Here is a 23,046-nt window from a genome sequence, read left to right as displayed (position 1 = left end):
ATAAACCTTAACACAACAAAGTGTTGTGCTTCCTAAATAATTACCAATAAATCCTTAAATAAGAATAAATGATTTGCAATGTAGTACAGGGCAAAAGGCATGAGGTAGAGGGAGGTCGCAGGTAGCTGCCACTGTCGACCAGTATCTCAATACCGCATGCACTGAAGGCAATAACCCCTAAAGAGGGGAGGGAAAAAACGAGGGGACTATTCCGGTACCAGGTATAATCAAAATTAATAATAAAACGTAATAGTGACAAAAACAATAGTAAAATATAAAAATTCCATTTTAATAGAAAACATGATTAAAAGATCATCTTTTTATCTTTTATCTTTTATCTTTTAATCATGTTTTCTATTAAAATGGAATTTTTATATTTTACTATTGTTTTTGTCACTATTACCTTTTATTATTAATTTTGATTATACCTGGTACCGGAATAGTCCCCTCGTTTTTTCCCTCCCCTCTTTAGGGGTTATTGCCTTCAGTGCATGCGGTATTGAGATACTGGTCGACAGTGGCAGCTACCTGCGACCTCCCTCTACCTCATGCCTTTTGCCCTGTACAAGATATTTGGGATGATGGTACATGTACTTGTTTATATATCTTTTTGATTTAAAACGCTCCCCCTTTCCTTGATTTGCAATGTAGCAAGATACTAAGTGCACAATCAAATATTCGTGTTCCCTGACTGGGAATAGTGAACAATACACACTAATGAAATTTACGTGTTCCCTAAGTGGGAATAGTGAACAATAAACAATAAAGATAAAGTCCACACACTAAAAAAATGAATTGAATAAAAATAAGAGTCCGAATGCACAAATATAATCCTCAGAGTCTTCTGCACAAAAACGCACAACACACCCCCGGTGCTTAAACGTTGAAAATGCAAGTGCTCTCCTCCACATCAATATCCTAGCCGCTCACCTCACGTTCTGACCCCTGTTTCACCAGAAGGTCAGAAAAAGCAGGTTCCCTCTCTGGGATAAAAACGGATCAGCTGGTAATGGAACTCCTATTCCGTCCGTGCTGCCTCCGGCTGATTAGATGGATACCAGTCAGTACCAATTCCATCAATGGGGTCCGGTGCACATAGGAATAGAAAAGGCAAAATCTAGTGCTCTCTGTATATCAAAACGGTTTATTTCCTCATTAAAACATTAAAACATTACTCACAAACACAACACTTAAGCAGTGCGGGCTCAGGATGCATAGAAACGACAAGATGATCGCGGGATGACGTTGCCACTGCGACTCCTTCCCCCTATACGCGTTACGTCAAATGGGCTACTACACCACCGTGACTTCTTCAGTAAGGGCTGGAGACTGAACATCTCACCGCTGTTTGAAAAGACTAATACTCTCTAATCAGCTGCGCTGCATCATCACTCCCCGGTCCCGCCCACCTTGCTGAACCAGGCCTCATGGCACACCCTTCCGGGCTGACACAGGAAACAGGAAGTGATGAAAACAGCACCAATACACATGGGGACATCTGACAAGCGGAAAATCAATTCTTCCCAAGTCAGGTTTTTTATAGGAAAAACTTTTGTGTAAGTTACTAAACCTACCGCTGGCAACACCATCCTGTAAGCACCTTGACCACATTTAATATGATAAAATTACACTACAATACATCAAAAAACCAATACAAATAATATTATAAAATAAATTAAAAATATAAATATATATATATATATATATATGAGTTTAGTTATTGATGACTATATATATATATATATATATATATATATATATATATATATATATATATATATATTTATAGTCATCAATAACTAAACTCATAAATTACTAATAAAACAGTTTAAATTGAAGTCCACGTTTAAACCCCTCAGCCAAAGTACCTTACTTTCATAAATCCAGAAGGATTCCCTTTTGCTGAGTTGTCTGATATAATGACCCCCCCCCTCCAGTGTCTGTCCACCTGTTCTATACCCCAAAAGTGCAGCGAACTGGGGTGCTGGTATGAGGCCGAGATGGTGGGAGTGGTCTCTTTGCGGCTGAGTGCAGTTCACCCCTGGAAGTGGTACAGGGAGTGTGGTGCCCACAGAAGCACGAGTTGCCTATTTGCTGAAGGCTGGTTGCAAGGAATTTTCAGGAACAGGCGGGATACACTCTAAGGTAGGCGTGCTTGAATGGCCCTGGAAGTGCGGGTCAATGGAGCAGACCAGATTGCAGAGTCGGGAGCCAGACCAGGGGTCATACACAGAAGGACAGTCATGCACAGGAGACAGGTAATAGCAGAGTCCGTGAGCCAAGTCAAGATCAGCAGGTTTAAATAGGCCAGTGGCGCCACTGTCACGCTGTGCGTGTGCCGTTGCGCGTGCGCATTCGCCTGTTTATGGCACCGCGCGTCCTTGTGCGTCGATCTAGGCGCCCGCGTGCCTCTGCATACACCGGTTCGCAATCCCTGCACCACCGCGCCTGGGAACGTGCTTATTTCCCTGACAGGTGATAGTTCAACAGGTATAGTTTGGAATCCCACTGAACGGCAGCTCACATACTCAGATGAGATATAAACAAACTCAGACAATGGAGCGCTCTCTACTGTAGACTAGTTCAGGATGTTCAGCCAGCCGGGAACATAGACCAGTAACCAAGATAAAATTCAAAATTTCTGTTTATTCGCAAAGTTCACATATTTTCTTATTTCAACATTTTCTGTATTTTTATAATAAAAAATAAAAAAACCCCATTGGTGATCAGATACCACCATAAGAAAGCTCTATTTGTGTGAAAAAAAATAATAATATAAATCTCATTTGGGTTTAGCGTTGCAATACGGTGCAATTGGCAGTTAACCACTTGCTTACCGGGCACCTAAACCCCCCTCCTGCCCAGACCAATTTTCAGCTTTCAGCGCTGTCACACTTTGAATGACAATTGCGCGGTCATACAACACTGTACCCAAATGAAATTTTTATCATTTTTTTCCCACAAATAGAGCTTTCTTTTGGTGGTATTTGATCAAGTCTGGGTTTTTTATTTTTGGTTAAAAAAATTAAAAAAGACCAAATTTTTTAGAGTGAAGGAACTTGACTGGCCTGCACAGAGTCCTGACCTCAACCTGATAGAACACCTTTGGGATGAATTCGAGTGGAGCCAGGCCTTCTCATTCAACATCAGTGCCTGACCTCACAAATGTGCTTCTGCAAGAATGGTCAAGCATTCCCATAGACACACTCCTAAACCTTGTGGACAGCCTTCCCAGAAGAGTTGAAGCTGTTATAGCTGCAAAGGGTGGGCCAACTCAATATTGAACCCTACGAACTAAGACGGGAATGCCAAGTTAAAGTTCATGTATGTGTAAAGGCAGGCGTCCCAATACTTTTTGGTTATATAGTGTATTTGGTATATAGTTATTTTTTTGGTAGAATTTGTATTTTTTAACATATATTTTGTGGTATATGGTTTATATAGATTCAACAGTGCAACACATTGCTGGTATATATTAGTTGGTTATCAAAGTATTGAGATATTTGTGAGTGATGCTGTGTATCGAATTGCACTGATTTAAATTTTGCACAGATTTTCAAATGTATATATATATTTGTATTATTTATAATAATTTTTTTAATGATTTTCATTTTTCACACCTACAGCAGTTTTCTATTTTTTTTCTTTTTTATGTAAACAATTCATACATCCAGTCTCCTATCAGACCATCTGACTAAGCAGTTATTATTACAACATACATAATAGTAATAATTAGCATTGTGTAACTACATACAATCATGTGAGTTTTCTGCAACTGATTGAAAAAACAGTTCAAAAATTCAGGAACATTATTTTCCTGCAAAACAGGAAACCAAAACTCAATTTTATCTTTGCTTTCTGAAGCAGAAACTAATTCATTCTGTATTGGGCTTGTTATGTCAGACATGCCTCCCTTATTTCTGGTGATTTTAGCTTGTAAGTACAATTTTGTTTGTGTCTATTTATGTGTTTATTTGCTTTAGATATTTGTCATCTAGCATTTTGGGATATTATGCATTTTTAAGTTGTTCTGTGAGATATTTGAGTTAAAAAAAAAGTTTTATTATTTATTTTACATAAAAAAGATATTTTTATTTATTGAAATTTATTTTGAATTGTGTTTTTTAAATTGTTTTATTTGTTGATTTATTTGTGCTGGAGATGCATTTTAGGGCTATCTGTTTGATGTTCTATTTAAAGGGCAGCCACATTTACTAAAAGGAATTGGTGTCAAAGATTCTGGCTGTGTCAATGTCTCGGTGATGATGTCTACAGTATTTGCTAAAATTATCATGAACTCAAATGTCACATTAACCTACAGACAATCATTGTACCCACAGTGATAATCCTTATTTGCCACCCTACATGCACTTTTTATTGCCACATTGTTTTTTTCCATTGAGTCCCCGTATATATTGTACTTTATATTCTCTTAATCCACACTGATACTTCCCATGTGAGGTCAAGTGGTGATGGTGGAGAGAGGTGAAGAGGGGTGAAAGTGAGATGGGGGATGCAGAGGTAAGCAGCTGTGGAATAAGGCTGAAACCTGCACTCTGTATGCAGCGCACCCCTGAACTCTGCACTATTTACGTAGCATACCCCAAACTCTGCAGTCTGTGTGTAACCCCTCCGAACTCTGCGCTCTGGTATTTAATGGCCCTGTCTAGACCCCCCCCACTATTAGTGAAATGTGACCACACCCACTATTTGATGCGGTTTGGAGGGTGTGTGTGAGGGGGTGGCATGATTGAGTTTCTGTACCTATTTCCTGAGAAAAAAAGCCCTGTTTTTTTACATTTTAGAATGGGGTGCCTCGAGACTGTCCATAATTTTAAAGGGTGCTTTGACTGAAAAAAAGTTTGGGTAACACTGCCTTAAAGTATAACTAAAGGCAAAACTTTTTTTGTTTTGGATGGAGTGGAGATGGATTAGAAAATGTATTAGGTTTTCGTTGTTGTCTGTGCCCCCCCATTAACGAGATTCACCCTCTCTATTTGTCCTGTATGCCAGTATCATTGCAAGTGAACATAAAAGAAATCTTCCAATGAGGATACTAGTTCTGACCTGGGGGGGGGGCCAAAGAGTTCCCTTAATTTGCAGGGATTTCCTCCCACTTCCTGTTTTGGCTATGGGACAGGAAGTGAAGGGAAATGTCCGCAATGAAACACAGATGGCGAAAAAAAAGAATCTAACAGGGGTTATAACCCTCCATTCCTCTATCCAAAATTTAAAAAATCAAGTTTGCCTATAGTTCTACTTTAATCTCCCAGATATCCTATTGAGGTAAACTATAATTTTCCAGTCACTGCTAGACTCTATACATATTTAATAGGACATTTTTACAGTGCCCGCAAGTGGGTGGTGGTAGGTTGACATGTTTTGTGGATAGATTGCAATCTTCTTCCTCAGAAGCCTTACGAAGAGGATATCTTGAGTCAGAATCAAAGATAAATGATGCATAAAGAAGCCTTTACCACTTAATTTCTAAATGTGCCATGGGTACTCTCATATGATATTTCCTATATACTGTATGTGTGTGTGTGTATATATATATATATATATATATATATATATGTAGGAAGGCCAGTATGGTGGCCTGAATTTATGGGAGGAGCCCGGGGGGGTACTTAAGCAGCCCGCTCACCTGTGGTGCTTGTCGGTTTCCTGTGCGCGATATACGTCACCAGGCCGACTATTCGATATACCAGCGTCCGCAAGTTCTTGCCTCGCAAGTTCCCGTATTCGATATTCCGTACTCAAAACTTTCGAAGTCCGCGTTTTCGTTCGTAGTTGTACCACACGTCTGGCTTGGCTGTCGCAGGTAAGGTCCCGTCGGACTTTTCGTTTTCATATCATGTCACTAAACCGTGATTTCAAATTTTCGTTTTCACTCGCATTTTACAACTGCAATGTGTATCGCTCGTACTTTCGATATGTTACCATTTCGACAGCACCGCGACGCAGACGTCGCTTCATTTCTAGCATGTCGGCATTTAAAAAATGAAAAAAAAAAAAAAAAAAATATACATATGCGTCGGTAGACAGCCATAGCGAGTCGCAATTTGCAATTTATCGAATCAAGTCAGTTCGATACCAACCATTTCTCATTTCTGAAACATTTCTAGACTCATTTCTGACATTTCAAATCATTTCTCATTTCAGTCACTTACCGCGCTCCGATTCGAATCCAGTCGCACCAAAAGGTGCGCCGATTCGTTCCGGTGTGCCCCAGTTATTATGGCCTCATTTCTATACATGCTCCAGAGTTACGTTTTATCAGTCATTTGTACCTCTGTCATGGTTATCATTTCATTTCCACGTATCACGTTCCGACATGAATTCAGTCGCATGGAAATGCACCGATTCGTCTCGGCGTGCCCCAGGATTGGCCTCATTTCTATACATGCTCCAGAGTTACGTTTTATCAGTCATACGTACCTCTGTCATGGTTATCATTTCATTTCCACGTATCACGTTCCGACATGAATTCAGTCGCATGGAAATGCACCGATTCGTCTCGGCGTGCCCCAGGATTGGCCTCATTTCTATACATGCTCCAGAGTTACGTTATTATCAGTCATTCGTACCTCTGTCATGGTTATCATTTCATTCCACGTATCACGTTCCGACATGAATTCAGTCGCATGGAAATGCACCGATTCGTCTCGGCGTGCCCCAGGATGGGCCACATTTCAGTACATGCTCCGGAGTCCGATTCGCAGTCAGTCGTTACAACAGCACGACCGATTCGAGCCTCCGTCATGGTAAACGATATGTTACATCCTCACTTACCGCGCTCCGTTTCGAATCCAGTCGCATCTTCGATGCACCGATTCATTACGGCGTGCCCCAGGGCTCGGCCTCATTTCTGATACATGCTCCAGAGTCCGGATCATAGCTAGTCGCAGACATCGGGGGATTGATCCATATCTCTGTCATGCAATTACTACCATTTCACTCCCACAACGCATCACCGTTCCGAAACCAGTCGCATCTGACATGCACCGATTCATCACGAAATGCTTCGCTGGTTCCGATCGCATTTCATACCTATACCAGAGCTCGGTTGGTTGCCAGTCGCAAACACGGCACAACCAATTCGAGCCTCGGTCAAAATAATCATTTCTCTCATTTCATTTCATACTGCGCTCCGATTCGAATCCAGATGCATCAAACAGGCACCGATTCGTCCTCGGTGCACCAATGTTTTCAGTTGCCTCATTTCAATACATGCTCCAGAGCCCGGTTCACGGTCGAATAAATCATGACGACCAGGCCGGAACTCTGTCATGGAAGTGCATTCATAATCAAGGCAAACATTTCGAATCATTTCATTGTCACAAGATTGCAAGCACCATACAAATCATTGCTTCAAGTTAGTTAGCAATCCCTTCACGAATTGTCACCTTTTCATTTTCCTCAGGTCAGTCAAAGTTCAGTAGGTCCACCCTGCACCAGGTTGGACGATATCCCCCCAGGTAAAAAAAAAAAAAAAAAAAAAAAAGGGGAATGGGAGAATAAGTCGGGTAAGTATGTCTCAGCGGATCAAAGGAAAAACTTGAAATTCATGTCACCCCCAATAGGTTACAGTCAACCAGGAAATAAAGCTCAAGAGATCCTCACCAGAGCAACAATGTCCCAGGCCGGCAGCGAAGACTTCACGGCCCCTCTGTCACCTTCTCCGGTCTCAGAAAGCGGCAGCGTGCAATCCCTCAGGGGATGGACTATCCCCAAACTGACGGCAGAGCTCAGACGCAGAGGTGTCCCCTTCCCCGCCACAGCGAGGAAAGGCGAGCTCTTCAAACTCCTCTTTCCCCCACCAGCAGCAGGACCCAGTACCCAACAGGCATCCCTCCAGTCGATATCATCGGCCATCTCGCAATTACACACGATGGTGTCATCTCTATCCACCTCAGTTGCAGACGTCCAAACCAGGGTTGCACTTCTGGAGGCCCGACCGGCCACGGCTGTCCCCGATCCAACTGCAACTCAAACCTTGACACCTCTTCCTGCAGGTACCTCAGGCTCGAGCCCCATTGTCTACCCCTCCCATCTGGTCCCAACCAGTATCAGGAAGGACATTTTGGACGGCAAGGACGTCAACCTGGCCTCTCTCCTTATTTCCGTGCATGATTTGGCAGAAAATAAAACCTACTCCTGGGGCGACATATCGGTGGTCCTTAAAGCCAAAGACCCCAGATTGAACCGCAAGCTATCAGTCCCAGAATTTACCCTGGCCTTTGGCATGCTCAGAGATGTCCTGTGCTCAGCCACCCCTAGCAGGCGTGAAGAGCTGGACTTGTATCTCCATACTGTGGTAGACTTGGGCCACAAGTATGGAGGTTTCGCCTTTTACGATTATCATCGTTCCTTTTCAGCCAAGGCCGCCGCCAGACTCGTACAATTCCAGACTACGACAGATTGGAGTCTCATGGACACAGAGCTCTTCTGCCGCCACTTTGCCGGCTTACGCTCACCTCTGTGTGCGATTTGCCAGTCTTCCACCCACACTGCCACCTGGTGCACCAATACGGCGATCAGACGGCCCTTCGAGTTTCCCTCTACTTCAGGTACAGTACAGGGTCAGTCGATCCCTGAACCAACGCCTCAGGTGGACAAACTCGGACGCCCAGTCTGAACCGTGGGAGGGGCAGCCATCTGTAACAACTTTAACTATGGGTCCTGCAACTTCAGCCAGTGCCGTCTACTTCACATCTGCACCTTATGTCAAAGAGCACACCCTAGGAATTTGTGTGAAGTCAAGCAACACAAGAGGGCATGACTAAGCCGGATCAACCTCTTATGGTTAGGACTGTATCTCACTTCACATCCCACCCCTTCCCTGGCCACCTACCTTATCCAAGGCTTCACAGCAGGCTTTCACACCGGCCTCATTTCACTACCCCACAGTACTCACGAATGTGCCAATCTTCGTTCGGCAGCCATTGACGAACAAGCCATAGATCAGCTCTTACAGGCAGAGGTAGATCGAGACTACGTGATAGGCCCTTTCACTTGCCCCCCTTTCAGCACATGGAGAGTCAGCCCTATTGGGCTTGTCAAGGGCAAGTTCTCAAATAAATTGCGTTTGGTGTACGACCTGTCTGCACCTCATTCTTCCCACATACCCAGTCTCAATTCCCTGATCCCCTCCGAAGAGTTTTCCCTAAAATATTCCTCCGTGGACATGGCAATACAAGCGATCATCGAAGCAGGCACAGGTGCCTGGCTCTCCAAAGCCGACATCTCGGATGCTTTCAAGCTCCTGCCCATCCACCCATCCCTTTGGTGCTGGCATGGCATCAAATGGAAGGAAGCATATTATTTTGCTACAAAACTCACCTTCGGTTCGAAGAGTAGCCCGTGGCTCTTCGACACGTTCGCCCAGTCCCTCGTTTGGATACTATTACACAAGGGTCAATGCCATGAAGTCATCCATTATCTGGATGACTTCCTACTGATAGAACCGCCCAGCAAGCCCCCAGGAGATCTCGACAAACTTAGAGTAATTTTTGGAAACCTCAATGTTCCTATCGCCGAGCACAAAGTTGATGGCCCAGCAAACATCATCACCTTTCTCGGGGTCAGCTTGGATACCTGCGCAATGCAAGCCAGTCTCCCCCCCGACAAACTAACACGCATTAGGGCAGTCCTTCACGAGTTTACACACACGAAGGGCTGTACCAAAAAACAGTTGCAGTCTCTCCTGGGTATGCTCAACTTCGCAATGCGAATTATCCCACAAGGCCGCACATTTGTATCACGCCTGCTCAGATTTCTGTCAGAAACTCAAGACCCTGATCAGATTTTGAATTTAGACTCCGCAGCTATAGCGGACCTATCCATGTGGGAGGAATTCTTGTCCGCCTGGAATGGCATATCTTTATTTATACCTATGGTTTCGGTCCATTCACCCCAGGTGGTGATGGACGCTGCAGCCTCCACAGGTTTCGCGGCAATTTTTGGCCATCATTGGTTTTCAGGACCCTGGCCTCAACAGATACTATTGATACCCGGCTTTTCCCAAACATCTGCCCTCTTTGAGCTTTATCCCATAGTGGCAGCCGCACAACTCTGGGGCCACCACTGGACAGGACAAACCGTAGTCTTCACCACCGACAACCAGGCCACGGCAGACATCATCAACAGAGGCAGGTCCAAGTCCCTAGCAGTCATGTCCTTCCTGCGCAGGTTGGTACAACTGTCTTTACTAGGGATGAGCTTCGAGTTCGAGTCGAACTCATGTTCGACTCGAACATTGGCTGTTCGCAAGTTCACCGAACAGCGAACAATTTGGGGTGTTCGCGGCAAATTCGAATGCCGCGGAACACTCTTTAAAAGTCTATGGGAGAAATCAAAAGTGCTAATTTTAAAGGCTAATATGCAAGTTATTGTCATAAAAAGTGTTTGGGGACCTGGGTCCTGCCCCAGGGGACATGGATCAATGCAAAAAAAAGTTTTAAAAACGGCCGTTTTTTCAGGAGCAGTGATTTTAATAATACTTAAAGTCAATCAATAAAAGTGTAATATCCCTTTAAATTTCATACCTGGGGGGTGTCTATAGTGTGCCTGTAAAGGGGCGCATGTTTCCTGTGTTTAGAACAGTCTGACAGCAAAATGACATTTTGAAGGAAAAAACTCATTTAAAACTACCCGCGGCTATTGCATTGCCGACAATACACATAGAAGTTCATTGATAAAAACGGCATGGGAATTCCCCAAAGGGGAACCCCGAACCAAAATTAAAAAAAAAAAATGACGTGGGGGTCCCCCTAAATTCCATACCAGGCCCTTCAGGTCTGGTATGGATATTAAGGGGAACCCCGGCCAAAATTTTAAAAAAAAAATGACGTGGGGTTCCCCCTAAATTCCATACCAGACCCTTCAGGTCTGGTATGGATTTTAAGGGGAACCCCGCGCCAAAAAAAAAAAAAAAAAACGGCGTGGGGTCCCCCCAAAAATCCATACCAGACCCTTATCCGAGCACGCAACCTGGCAGGCCGCAGGAAAAGAGGGGGGGACAAGAGTGCAGCCCCCCCTCCCTCCTGAACCGTACCAGGCCACATGCCCTCAACATTGGGAGGGTGCTTTGGGGTAGCCCCCCAAAACACCTTGTCCCCATGTTGATGAGGACAAGGGCCTCATCCCCACAACCCTGGCCGGTGGTTGTGGGGGTCTGCGGGCGGGGGGCTTATCGGAATCTGGAAGCCCCCTTTAACAAGGTGACCCCCAGATCCCGGCCCCCCCCCTGTGTGAAATGGTAAGGCCTACCATTTCACGAAAAAAGTGTCAAAAATGTTAAAAATGACAAGAGACAGTTTTTGACAATTCCTTTATTTAAATGCTTCTTCTTTCTTCTATCTTCCTTCATCTTCTGGTTCTTCTGGCTCTTCTGGTTCTTCTGGTTCTTCCTCCGGCGTTCTCGTCCAGCATCTCCTCCGCGGCGTCTTCTGTCTTCTTCTCCTCGGGCCGCTCCGCACCCATGGCATGGGGGGAGGCTCCCGCTCTTCTCTTCTTCTTTTCTTCTTTTCTTCTCTTCTTCTCTTCTTCTTCATTTTCTTCTCCGGGCCGCTCCGCAATCCATGCTGGCATGGAGGGAGGCTCCCGCTGTGTGACGGCGCTCCTCGTCTGACAGTTCTTAAATAACGGGGGGGCGGGGCCACCCGGTGACCCCGCCCCCCTCTGACGCACGGTGACTTGACGGGACTTCCCTGTGGCATTCCCCGTGACGTCACAGGGAAGTCCCGTCAAGTCACCGTGCGTCAGAGGGGGGCGGGGTCACCGGGTGGCCCCGCCCCCCCGTTATTTAAGAACTGTCAGACGAGGAGCGCCGTCACACAGCGGGAGCCTCCCTCCATGCCAGCATGGATTGCGGAGCGGCCCGGAGAAGAAAATGAAGAAGAAGAGAAGAAGAGAAGAAAAGAAGAAAAGAAGAAAAGAAGAAGAGAAGAAGAGAAGAGCGGGAGCCTCCCCCCCATGCCATGGGTGCGGAGCGGCCCGAGGAGAAGAAGACAGAAGACGCCGCGGAGGAGATGCTGGACGAGAACGCCGGAGGAAGAACCAGAAGAACCAGAAGAGCCAGAAGAACCAGAAGATGAAGGAAGATAGAAGAAAGAAGAAGCATTTAAATAAAGGAATTGTCAAAAACTGTCTCTTGTCATTTTTACCATTTTTGACACTTTTTTCGTGAAATGGTAGGGGTGCTTATGTACCCCCTTACCATTTCACACAGGGGGGGGGCCGGGATCTGGGGGTCACCTTGTTAAAGGGGGCTTCCAGATTCCGATAAGCCCCCCGCCCGCAGACCCCCACAACCACCGGCCAGGGTTGTGGGGATGAGGCCCTTGTCCTCATCAACATGGGGACAAGGTGTTTTGGGGGGCTACCCCAAAGCACCCTCCCAATGTTGAGGGCATGTGGCCTGGTACGGTTCAGGAGGGAGGGGGGCCGCACTCTCGTCCCCCCCTCTTTTCCTGCGGCCTGCCAGGTTGCGTGCTCGGATAAGGGTCTGGTATGGATTTTTGGGAGGACCCCACGCCGTTTTTTTTTTTTTTTTTGGCGCGGGGTTCCCCTTAAAATCCATACCAGACCTGAAGGGTCTGGTATGGAATTTAGGGGGAACCCCACGTCATTTTTTTTTTTTAATTTTGGCCGGGGTTCCCCTTAATATCCATACCAGACCTGAAGGGCCTGGTATGGAATTTAGGGGGACCCCCACGTCATTTTTTTTTTTTAATTTTGGTTCGGGGTTCCCCTTTGGGGAATTCCCATGCCGTTTTTATCAATGAACTTCTATGTGTATTGTCGGCAATGCAATAGCCGCGGGTAGTTTTAAATGAGTTTTTTCCTTCAAAATGTCATTTTGCTGTCAAACTGTTCTAAACACAGGAAACATGCGCCCCTTTACAGGCACACTATAGACACCCCCCAGGTACGAAATTTAAAGGGATATTACACTTTTATTGTTTGACTTTAAGCATTATTAAAATCACTGCTCCTGAAAAAACGGCCGTTTTTAAAACTTTTTTTTGCATTGATCCATGTCCCCTGGGGCAGGACCCAGGTCCCCAAACACTTTTTATGACAATAACTTGCATATAAGCCTTGAAAATTAGCACTTTTGATTATTCATGTTCGTGTCCCATAGACTTTAACGGTGTTCGCTTGTTCGAACGAACTTTTTTCCTGTTCGCATGTTCTGGTGCGAACCGAACAGGGGGGTGTTCGGCTCATCCCTAGTCTTTACAGCATCAGTTCAATATACACTGTACATTTATTCCCGGCAGATACAACTCAGCAGCTGATGCACTGTCACGTTTCAATTATCCCTCCTTTTTCAAACAGGTTCCCGATGCCGATCCAATGTCGGCCCCTATCCCTGTCTGGTCACAACTGACCCTGGACTAGTTCAACATCTACACGGAGCTACGCAACTCATAAATCATTCCCTCTCCCACAACACACTCAAAGCCTACCAGACAGCTTGGAAGGCCTTTAATAAATTCCTCACGTCCTGCTGTAAAGGACCAACAGATATCAAACAGGTACTGGCCTTAACTGCACACTGCCACACGCAGCTGGCCTTATCCTACAATACCATCCGGCTATACCTAGCCGGCATTCAACATTTCATGGCGCTTGAAGACCCCACGAAATCGTCACTGTTCTCATCTCACGCTATACGAGCCATTCTAAGGGGAATTCAGAAACAACAACCGGTCATCAGCACTAAGCGCTTGCCCATTACGGGACCCATCTTTAGGGACATGTCAACTATTCTGGCTACTTCGCCATTCGGTCTGCTCCCCAGCACGGTCTTACAAGCAGCCATATATTTAGCTTACTATGGGTTCTTGCGGCCTGGCGAATTCACCTCTAACAAACCCACAGACCAAGTACTATGCAGACGACACTTGCTTCGATACCAAGACCACTTCATCCTGCACCTCGAGGTCTCTAAAACCCAGCAAACGGGCTCAGGAGTGAACATTCACCTCTACAAAACCAACAACAGCTGGTGTCCAGTCGCCGTACTCAACCGACTCCTGTCACTACTGCCTGAGCAACCAGACAGCAGTCCCCTTCTACCATTCCCAGTTAAACCCTTAAACGCCTCTCAGTTTGTGGAACACATAAGGATACTTCTCCGCATTCTTCACCTTAACCCTAGTCAGTATTCCGGACACTCTTTCCGCATCGGAGCAGCCTCCTCGGCGTCCCGCCACGGGGTTCCAGACAACATCATCAAAAGACTAGGCAGGTGGAAATCAGCCTGCTTCGCCCGGTATATTCCCAATCCACAAACAGAGATGGCACAGGCATTCTCCAAATTGGCTCAATAAATAACTGAAAACCAATAAAATTATAACCCTACCTGAATGTTTTTGCCCCCTTATTTTGGCATACCGGCCATTAGACCAAGGCACACTTTCAGGTCCATTTCATATGGTAAGTCCACACTTTCAGGTCTATTTCCGATGTTAAGTCTTATCTTTACTATAAGTGTTATCTATGTACATATCGGACATAGGGCTCCAACCATAAGTAGGAAGGCCAGTATGGTGGCCTGAATTTATGGGAGGAGCCCGGGGGGGTACTTAAGCAGCCCGCTCACCTGTGGTGCTTGTCGGTTTCCTGTGCGCGATACCCACCCTCCCATCCCCATTTCACAGCATTTCTCAAACTATTCATTTCATTCATTTCTCTTACAGAATAATCATTTCTTAAACCAGGGTATGCCCCCTTATTTTGGCATACCGGCCATTAGACCAAGGCACACTTTCAGGTCCATTTCATATGGTAAGTCCACACTTTCAGGTCTATTTCCGATGTTAAGTCTTATCTTTACTATAAGTGTTATCTATGTACATATCGGACATAGGGCTCCAACCATAAATATATATATATATATATATATATATATATATATATATATATATATATATATATATATATATATATAATTTCACTGGTACTGCAAGTTTCAAAATGCCTAATGAATTATGTTTGATAATAAGGTTTAACTCATTTTAACTGTTTTCCTTCAATTGTTTTACAGCTCTAGTCTTGCATGTTTTAAGTAAGTATTGTGCTGTTTTTTTTTTTTGCCTTTTTTTGCTTACCTAATCACATAATTCATAGTTCAGGCAAGAACAAGCAGAACTTTTGGATGGACAGAAAGAGAGGTGCCAAACTCCATCTATAATTAAAATATAAATTTTAAGAGGACCAACCCTATAAGTCTTAGCTGGAGGCTTAAATTTTAGTGTCACATACCTCTATGAGGAGCACCAGATGATGAGGATGGCCTCTTGCACAATTCCTGTCTGAGCACCCAGGAAGGTTGAGATAGGGACTGCTAGAGCGATGGAAGGGCGCAGGTGCAAGGAAGCCATAACTGCAGACCTAAACTTGGGTGATCTGGTATTAGGTAAACAGAAGCACAGTAATGAGGACACCCCGACTTCACGCAGACCAATAGAGAGCAGAGCCAGGTCAGAAGTAGAGTTTGGTAACAGTTGAGCAGGCAGGCCCCAAATCACGAGCAGGTTCAAGGTCAGAGATGAGCAGAGCTTGGCAATGTGCAGGCAATGAATTAGAGAACTGACCAGCAGAATCTTGGTTAAGAGTCCAGGTGGAGGTCAGTAACACAGGTAGGCAGCCGACATAAACAGGCAGTGTAATCCAGAGGTGGGTCCAAGGGAAGCCCATTCAATAACAGAGTCAAGAATATTTAGGATCAAGGATAACAAAGACACAAGCTGAAAGACCATCAACAATGATCCCATGCAGAGCCCAAGTTTAAATAGGCCACTAGGTGTCAATATCTGTGGTAGACATGCCAATGCAGCCATGTGCACACCTTTGTGTGCATGTTCCTGGCAGCTGGCACAATCTCTCTGACAGCTGATATGAGGTTCCTGACAGTTAGTGAAGGTTCTGTGTCCAAGATTGGTTTCATTTTGTGGTGGTTTTTAGACACCATTCTTGGACCACTGGAGGTAGAATAGATATTTTATAATGAATACATAAATTAAAATGCTATTACTTAACCATAAATAAGCCAACTTGTTTGTCACAACAGTCATTTGACCTCCAACAGATAGAACTACAAGTAGTAAAATGTTCAAATTCTCGTAGGTGAACCGATTCATTTGCTTCTTTTTGTGTACCGGACAGAACTAGGGCTGCCTTAGAGATCTGAACTGTTATAGGGTTCCAAAGGACCCTTATAGCCATTTACTTTGGGTAAAGGGGTAGTTCAAAATATATAATGTATGTAAAATGTGGGAAAATAATTTTGAACGTGCCAATGGATCTATGCATTTTAACCCCACTGAATTCAACAGAGCAAATCTTCATAATGTTCTAAATTTCAACTCTAATGCCACGTACACACGATCGGATTTGCCGACATCAAAATCCATGATTTTATTCCGACGGATGTTGGCTCAAGCTTGTCTTGCATACACACAGTCACTCGAATGTTGTCGGAAATTCCGAACGTCAAGAACGCGGTGACGTACAACACGTACGACGAGCTGAGAAAAATGAAGTTCAATATCCAGTGCAGCTCTTCTGCTTGATTCCGAGCATGCGTGGAATTTTGTGCGTCGGAATTGTGTACACACGATCGGAATGTCTGATGGAGCCTACACATGGTCGGAATTTCCGACAACAAGCTCCTATTGAACATTTCCCGTCGGAAAATGCGGCCGTGTGTACGCGGCATACAGTAACACTGCATTTAAGTTGTACGTTGCATGTTAAAATATTAGAGTTGATTCATTGTTTGAAAATTGATTTCAAAGCAAATATGCAGGCAGGGCTTGCTGTGATAGAATAATAGATTTATATATTCACTATGTCCATCACTTTCTATCTTCCAGCAGCAGATCAGGACAATCCAGGTAAGGCCTTCCTCCTGAAAATGTGGTAATGAGCTTTTTTTGGTTTGAATTTTTAATTTTTCATTCGGTTAAGTCACAAAGAGTAGCCTATCAAGATTTTCAAACAACCAGTAGAATTTCCATTATACATGATATGACTGGACGTTTGAAATGAACAAAAAAAAAAACTTCTAATAGACTAAACCAAATATTTAAACTTTTTTCTTCAAACAACCAAAAAATATTAAAGCTGTTGCAGTCTTAAAGCTGATCTGAGGGGTATTTTCCACCTCCCCTCTTGAACTTTACCCACCCACCTCTAGCTAATCTTGAAATTAAATAAAAAAGATGAATTTACCAAATACTTGCCTAAATTTGCAGTTACAAGACACAGGGGTCCTGAGTCTTCCTTTTTCTTCACTGAACCATGGAGTGGTCTTTCTTTGAGCGAAAAAGTCCCTTCAATGTGAAGTGAACACCTCTTATTAGCTGTCTACCAGTGGGGTCCTCACCATGTTTTGAAGACTCCAACAGTGGCATGATGAAGACACATTGAGGAGTGTCAATAAGACTGGTTGGCAACAGCCCGGACTGCAGTAAGGGATCATTTGGAAAGTGTGGAGGGTCAAGTAATGACATTTTTAGGCAAATAAAATGGGTCGGCAGAGAGTTTTTGTTAATGGGTGAGAAGGATTAAGACAGGGAGGGATGCTACATTTGCCCAGAGATGAGCTATAAAGGAAACCTTTAGTGAAAGATCCTTGAAAGCCAACTTTGCCACAGTCCTTCTAAATATGTTGTGTATAAATGTGCAGTGCTAAAAACTACATAAAGATCTTTAAACATGTTTTATTAAAACATTATAAAAAAAAATCTCCATTAAAAATGTGCAAATATTTGTGTATAGAAGTGACCACAATAATTTATCCAAAAACAACTCATATGTTTACCCAAATATAGGCTGCTCCTGCTGAACCGCCTGAATTTCGATCCATGTATGGCCGGTGTAAGTCATATGCAAATATCGACTTTAATTGTCAAAGTCAAGCTTGGACCCCCCCATCTTAGACAGTTGCTGCAGGAACAGGTGTCCACATTGGAAGAATTCCCCTGTTCTGTTGTTTCTGTTCTGTTGACAACCATGTTGATGGTGGTCACCATAAGTAGAGAGGGAGAATCTACACACTGAGCATACAGATGGCAACAAACACCTAAGTGTAATAAGTCAAAGAGAGCATGAAATGAAAAAATCCTTGGGGGTGCAACAAGCAGGGAAAAATACAGTCAATGCATTTCAGGGGTCATACAATTCTCCTTCATCAGGGCTGTGTGAAATGGTAGAATGGACTAAAAAAAACAGGCAGCAGACTGATCTGGAAGCAGAAAATGTCAGTGTTGGCACTCACAGTAGAAGTGATCACCCAACCCCAATGAAGGGGTTAACGTGGACCCCAAAACCCGTTGGCTGTCCTTTGCCTTGCTTATAACCAGTTGAACAATAAGGACTTTGGACTCCTAAGGGTTTTTCATTTGGCACTCTCTTTGACCCATTAAGCTTGGATTTCTCAATTTAGGTCAATGTTCTCTGCTGGTTGGGGGGCCTGTCTTTGTAGTGAGTTGCCAAATACAGGCCAATTGGACTCAAGTAATGTCCTCATTTTTATATCCCCTGCAAATCTATGCTCAGTGCCCCTCTATCACTACCTCTTGAGCAATAACCAACTGACAGATGTTTTAATCCCTCCTTACTCTACCCAAAACCTAAAAAGAATTTGGCTAAAGATATACTTTAACTCCTATTAGAATGTGGAAAGTGGCTCTGGTGAATCTAAAAATGAAACAAACTTCTACTGTAAATAAAGTATTTATTTCTTCATCTTTTTTTTTTTTATATATATAAAACTGAACTGCTGTGTTGTAGGAGATGGAGATAAGCCATTCGTCACCTTCATACCGGATTACAGAAAAATGTTCTACAATGAGACCCTGACTATAGCATGTCTTGGGGGAAAAGGAGAGCAAACATATACCTGGTACCGGAAAAACAATAAACTGGATTCAAACCGGCAGAACTTTACCATAGATTCCATTCAGTTATATGATCGTGCAAACTACCAGTGCCAAGTCGGCAACAGTGCTATCAGTGACCCAAACCGACAGCATGTCATTACTGGTGAGTACTATGTCTGTACTATTCACAAAAATATGTTAGCAGATAATCTGTTTGCATCATATTTGTATACAAGCAATATCAAAGCAATCATAAACATACTTTACTATAATTAATTTTAAAGATGAAGTTTAGAGATTTTTTTTAACCTACTGCTGCAGTCACATACCTTACCTGAAATGTCCTACCAATGTCCTACACCCTCAACTTGTACAAATAATTTGCACTTTTATGAGATACCTGAGCTCTGCCCCAAATGCACTGGAATCAGTGGAGGAGGTAAAAATAATGTGGATTTTGGTGACTTATAAGAGTACGATCTTGTCTATATTCCCCTCGCACACGTTCCTCGGGAAAAGGTTCATCGATAGTGGGTGCTGTAGCGACTACCAGCTGGTTACTGGAAACATCTCAGATAAATGCACATATTCACCAGCACACCAAGGATCCTCAAATGTCGTCCAAAAGGTTTTTATTGCAGAAAGATCACATCATAAGAGCAAGTGCAACGTATTTGGAGCCTCGTAGGACCCATTCGTCAGCCATGAATCAAATAAGCTCCTGAGGCTTTGTAGGCAGGTGCAGTCTGTTGTCTCCACTGTAGGTGGCGCTTGACCAGAGCGGTACCACAGTTTGGAGAAGAAGTCAGGAGAAACTTGGTTTGTCTTTGATTTCCTGGTTCCTGGGGGCAGTGTTCTGGTTGGCTACACTGCATTCAGGTGACCTCTGGTAGCCATCTTGGATTAGCAGAGTCTTTATAAGTCTCTTCCACCAGATTTTGGTGCGCATTTTGAGAAGCAGCTAGAGTAGAGAAAGAGCACCCATCTGTCAGAGAAAGAGATAGCAGCAGATAAAGGTTCAAGATGACTAGGAACAGGCTAGGGACTTGCAATCCTGCTTAGAAGCCACCCCTTTGGGACCAGACCAGCCAGGCAGTATTCCGCCCTCTGAAGACAGATGCTGTCAGTGCATCTTCACCCATTGCTCTCTGCATTGAACTGAACTGTGTTACCCTAAGCAGCTCTTTCCCACTGGGGTTGCCTGTAGTTGGCATTTTCTGCAATACAAACTCTAAGGTTTTCTGAAATCGAACTCTGTGTCTTCATAGCTGCCTAACCACGCTGCACCTACTCACAGGCTAGGGAAAGTAATTTCTTAAAAGCAATTTAGCCTAGGCAGCTTAATGAGCAAAATTGATCATGTCTGCATTGTATACATTTTGTGGTGATATCAATTTTGCCTAAATTACTGTGCTCATACCTATGTATGAGATACCTACCAACAGGGCTTTTTTTCAGCTGGAACTTGGTGGAACTCAGTTCCACCACCTCTGGCTCAGACCATCTGCTCCCTGCTCAGCACTATCACTTGTAAACACAGAAGTCCAACTTCTGTGTTTACAAGTGACAGGTTGTCTTCAGCAGCTCCCACAAATCTGGTCTCCTGAGTGGCTCCCACTGAGTGCAGGATGGGGAAAAGCGAGATGTGGGTGCCTGGGGTGCAGTGCAGATGTGCATGTGACTCCCCCCGCCTGCTCGCCGTCTGCCCGGTACTTAGCCTGTCTCAGTGGCAGGTCAGGCATGCGGGAGACGGCAGCGACTGGTGGTACCTTGCAGCGGGTCAGACAGCAGCTCCTATATAACCAAGTGTAGCGCTAAAAAATGAGAAAGAAAATATTGCTATACCACATATAATAGCAAAATGAATTGTGAAAAGATAGTGTTTTGTATACTTTGTGAACATTCATACATATAGAACACTTATGTTATAAAGCCTTAGGGTCACCAAAAGTGATAACAGGATGTAAAAATGGCAATAAAGTCCAAAACTGAATGTGCAGATACGGTGAACATAAATTTCGCAATGGTGATAAATTCCAAAACATATACTCGTGAGAGATTTCTGTATGTAATCCAACATGTGCTGACAGACCCTTGTGCGAAACCGCCACCTAGGATGACTGGAGGCTTACCAGAAAGTTGGGACCCACCTAGCATACGCTATATGGGTCAAACAGGCTTGGATTGCTCACTGGCAATGAAGGTAGGGAACCAAGGGCTGGTGAATGGTGAAGTTGTAACGTTGCTATCCCAAAGAGGTCTTCTTCATATGGAAGCTCGGACACCAACGGACATTACCCACATGTAATGAAGAAGGGGCTCATAGCGTAATTCCGTAAACCATAAAAAATGTATTAAAAGGAAAAACACTTACATTTCAGAATAAAAAGCGCTTGCAAGTAAAATGGCGGCAGTGGAGTCCTCCCGACGCGTTTCGTCATACAAGACTTCGTCTGGGGTGGCGTTTCGTCATACAAGACTTCGTCTGGGGTACTTGCCCACTGCAGCCAGACTCCTTTATATAGGGACAAAGACCCCTCTGATGAGAATCCAGCTCCCAGGCTTGTTTGCATTGGCACTTCCGGGGTCATCCAAAATGGCGGACCCGAGTGCTATCCAAGCCTCTCTTTCATGTAATTCAATTCCCATAGGTCTAATGGTGTCATGTGTTTCAAGAGAAGACGTGGTGCTGAGTGCCTTCCAAGCCTCTCTTTCACATGATTCCATTCCCATAGGTCTAATGGTGTCATGTGCTTCAGGAGGAGACATGATGCTGAATGCCTTCCAAACCTCTCTTTCAAATAATTCCATTCCCATAGGTCTAATGGTGTCATGTGCTTCAGGAGGAGACATGATGCTGAATGCCTTCCAAACCTCTCTTTCAAATGATTCCATTCCCATAGGTCTAATGGTGTCATGTGCTTCAGGAGGAGACATGATGCAAAGTCCATTCCCATAGGTCTAATGGTGTCATGTGCTTCAGGAGAAGACATGATGCTGAGTGCCTTCCAAGTCTCTCTTTCAAATGATTCCATTCCCATAGGTCTAATGGTGTCATGTGCTTCAGGAGGAGACATGATGCTGAGTGCCCTCCAAGCCTCTCTTTCAAATGATTCCATTCCCATAGGTCTAATGGTGTCATGTGTTTCAAGAGAAGACGTGGTGCTGAGTGCCTTCCAAGCCTCTCTTTCACATGACTCCATTCCCATAGGTCTAATGGTGTCATGTGCTTCAGGAGGAGACATGATGCTGAATGCCTTCCAAACCTCTCTTTCAAATGATTCCATTCCCATAGGTCTAATGGTGTCATGTGCTTCAGGAGGAGACATGATGCTGAATGCCTTCCAAACCTCTCTTTCAAATGATTCCATTCCCATAGGTCTAATGGTGTCATGTGCTTCAGGAGGAGACATGATGCAAAGTCCATTCCCATAGGTCTAATGGTGTCATGTGCTTCAGGAGAAGACATGATGCTGAGTGCCTTCCAAGTCTCTCTTTCAAATGATTCCATTCCCATAGGTCTAATGGTGTCATGTGCTTCAGGAGGAGACATGATGCTGAGTGCCTTCCAAGCCTCTCTTTCAAATGATTCCATTCCCATAGGTCTAATGGTGTCATGTGCTTCAGGAGGAGACATGATGCAGAGTCCCGGCATCCAGAACCTCCCACTTCCACTTGTTACTACCCCTTATGACCTCTTAGTGGGTGTATGGAGGGGGAGGCCGTGACTCTGCATCACCACATCAGTGACATCCCCCCTAACGTATATTACGATAAAAAACCACGCTCGCGCATGCGCGCGGCGTAGTTCAGCGCGGTGACATCAATGAAGGGCGAGGCCGCAACTGTGCGTCTCAACCTCAATCACATCCCCTATAGTCTAATAGAGACCGCGCTCGCGCATGCGCGCGGCGTGGTCCAGCACGGTAACGTCATCAAAAAACGACGCATGCGTACATCACCTCCGGTCTCCGTTTGATCACAACAGGAAGTGACCTGCAGAGAGGGGAAAAGGGCCGGAAATGATGTTATAATCCCCAGACCGGCCTTCAAAGTGTACGCAATGAGTGTGCATTAATGGGTGACCTAAACACGATCAGGACTTCATTCAAAGATGATAGATGAGTCCATGAAAACAAAAAAA

At 44.4% G+C, this 23,046-nt stretch overlaps 1 protein-coding gene across 3 annotated transcripts in view; it reads left to right on the top strand.

Moving 5' to 3' along the window:
• The first annotated feature begins 3,832 nt into the window (after positions 1-3,832).
• Positions 3,833-23,046, top strand: part of LOC141116935 (Fc receptor-like protein 5) — an 82,587-nt gene continuing 63,373 nt past the window's right edge. For 2 of the 3 annotated variants that reach the window (XM_073609444.1, XM_073609442.1), the window contains exons 1-4: positions 3,833-3,936; positions 15,062-15,082; positions 16,893-16,913; positions 18,814-19,065. In XM_073609444.1, the coding sequence (XP_073465545.1) occupies positions 3,897-3,936; positions 15,062-15,082; positions 16,893-16,913; positions 18,814-19,065 (334 nt within the window). In that variant the 5' untranslated portion in view covers positions 3,833-3,896. The remainder of the gene's footprint in view (positions 3,937-15,061; positions 15,083-16,892; positions 16,914-18,813; positions 19,066-23,046) is intronic. The other variant, XM_073609443.1, reaches the window with a different exon arrangement.

Source organism: Aquarana catesbeiana, linkage group LG13 (genome assembly GCF_042186555.1).
Source record: "Aquarana catesbeiana isolate 2022-GZ linkage group LG13, ASM4218655v1, whole genome shotgun sequence".
Taxonomy (NCBI): domain Eukaryota; kingdom Metazoa; phylum Chordata; class Amphibia; order Anura; family Ranidae; genus Aquarana; species Aquarana catesbeiana.
The sequence above is the reverse complement of the archived record's forward strand: the minus strand, read 5'-3'. Positions and strand labels throughout refer to the sequence as shown.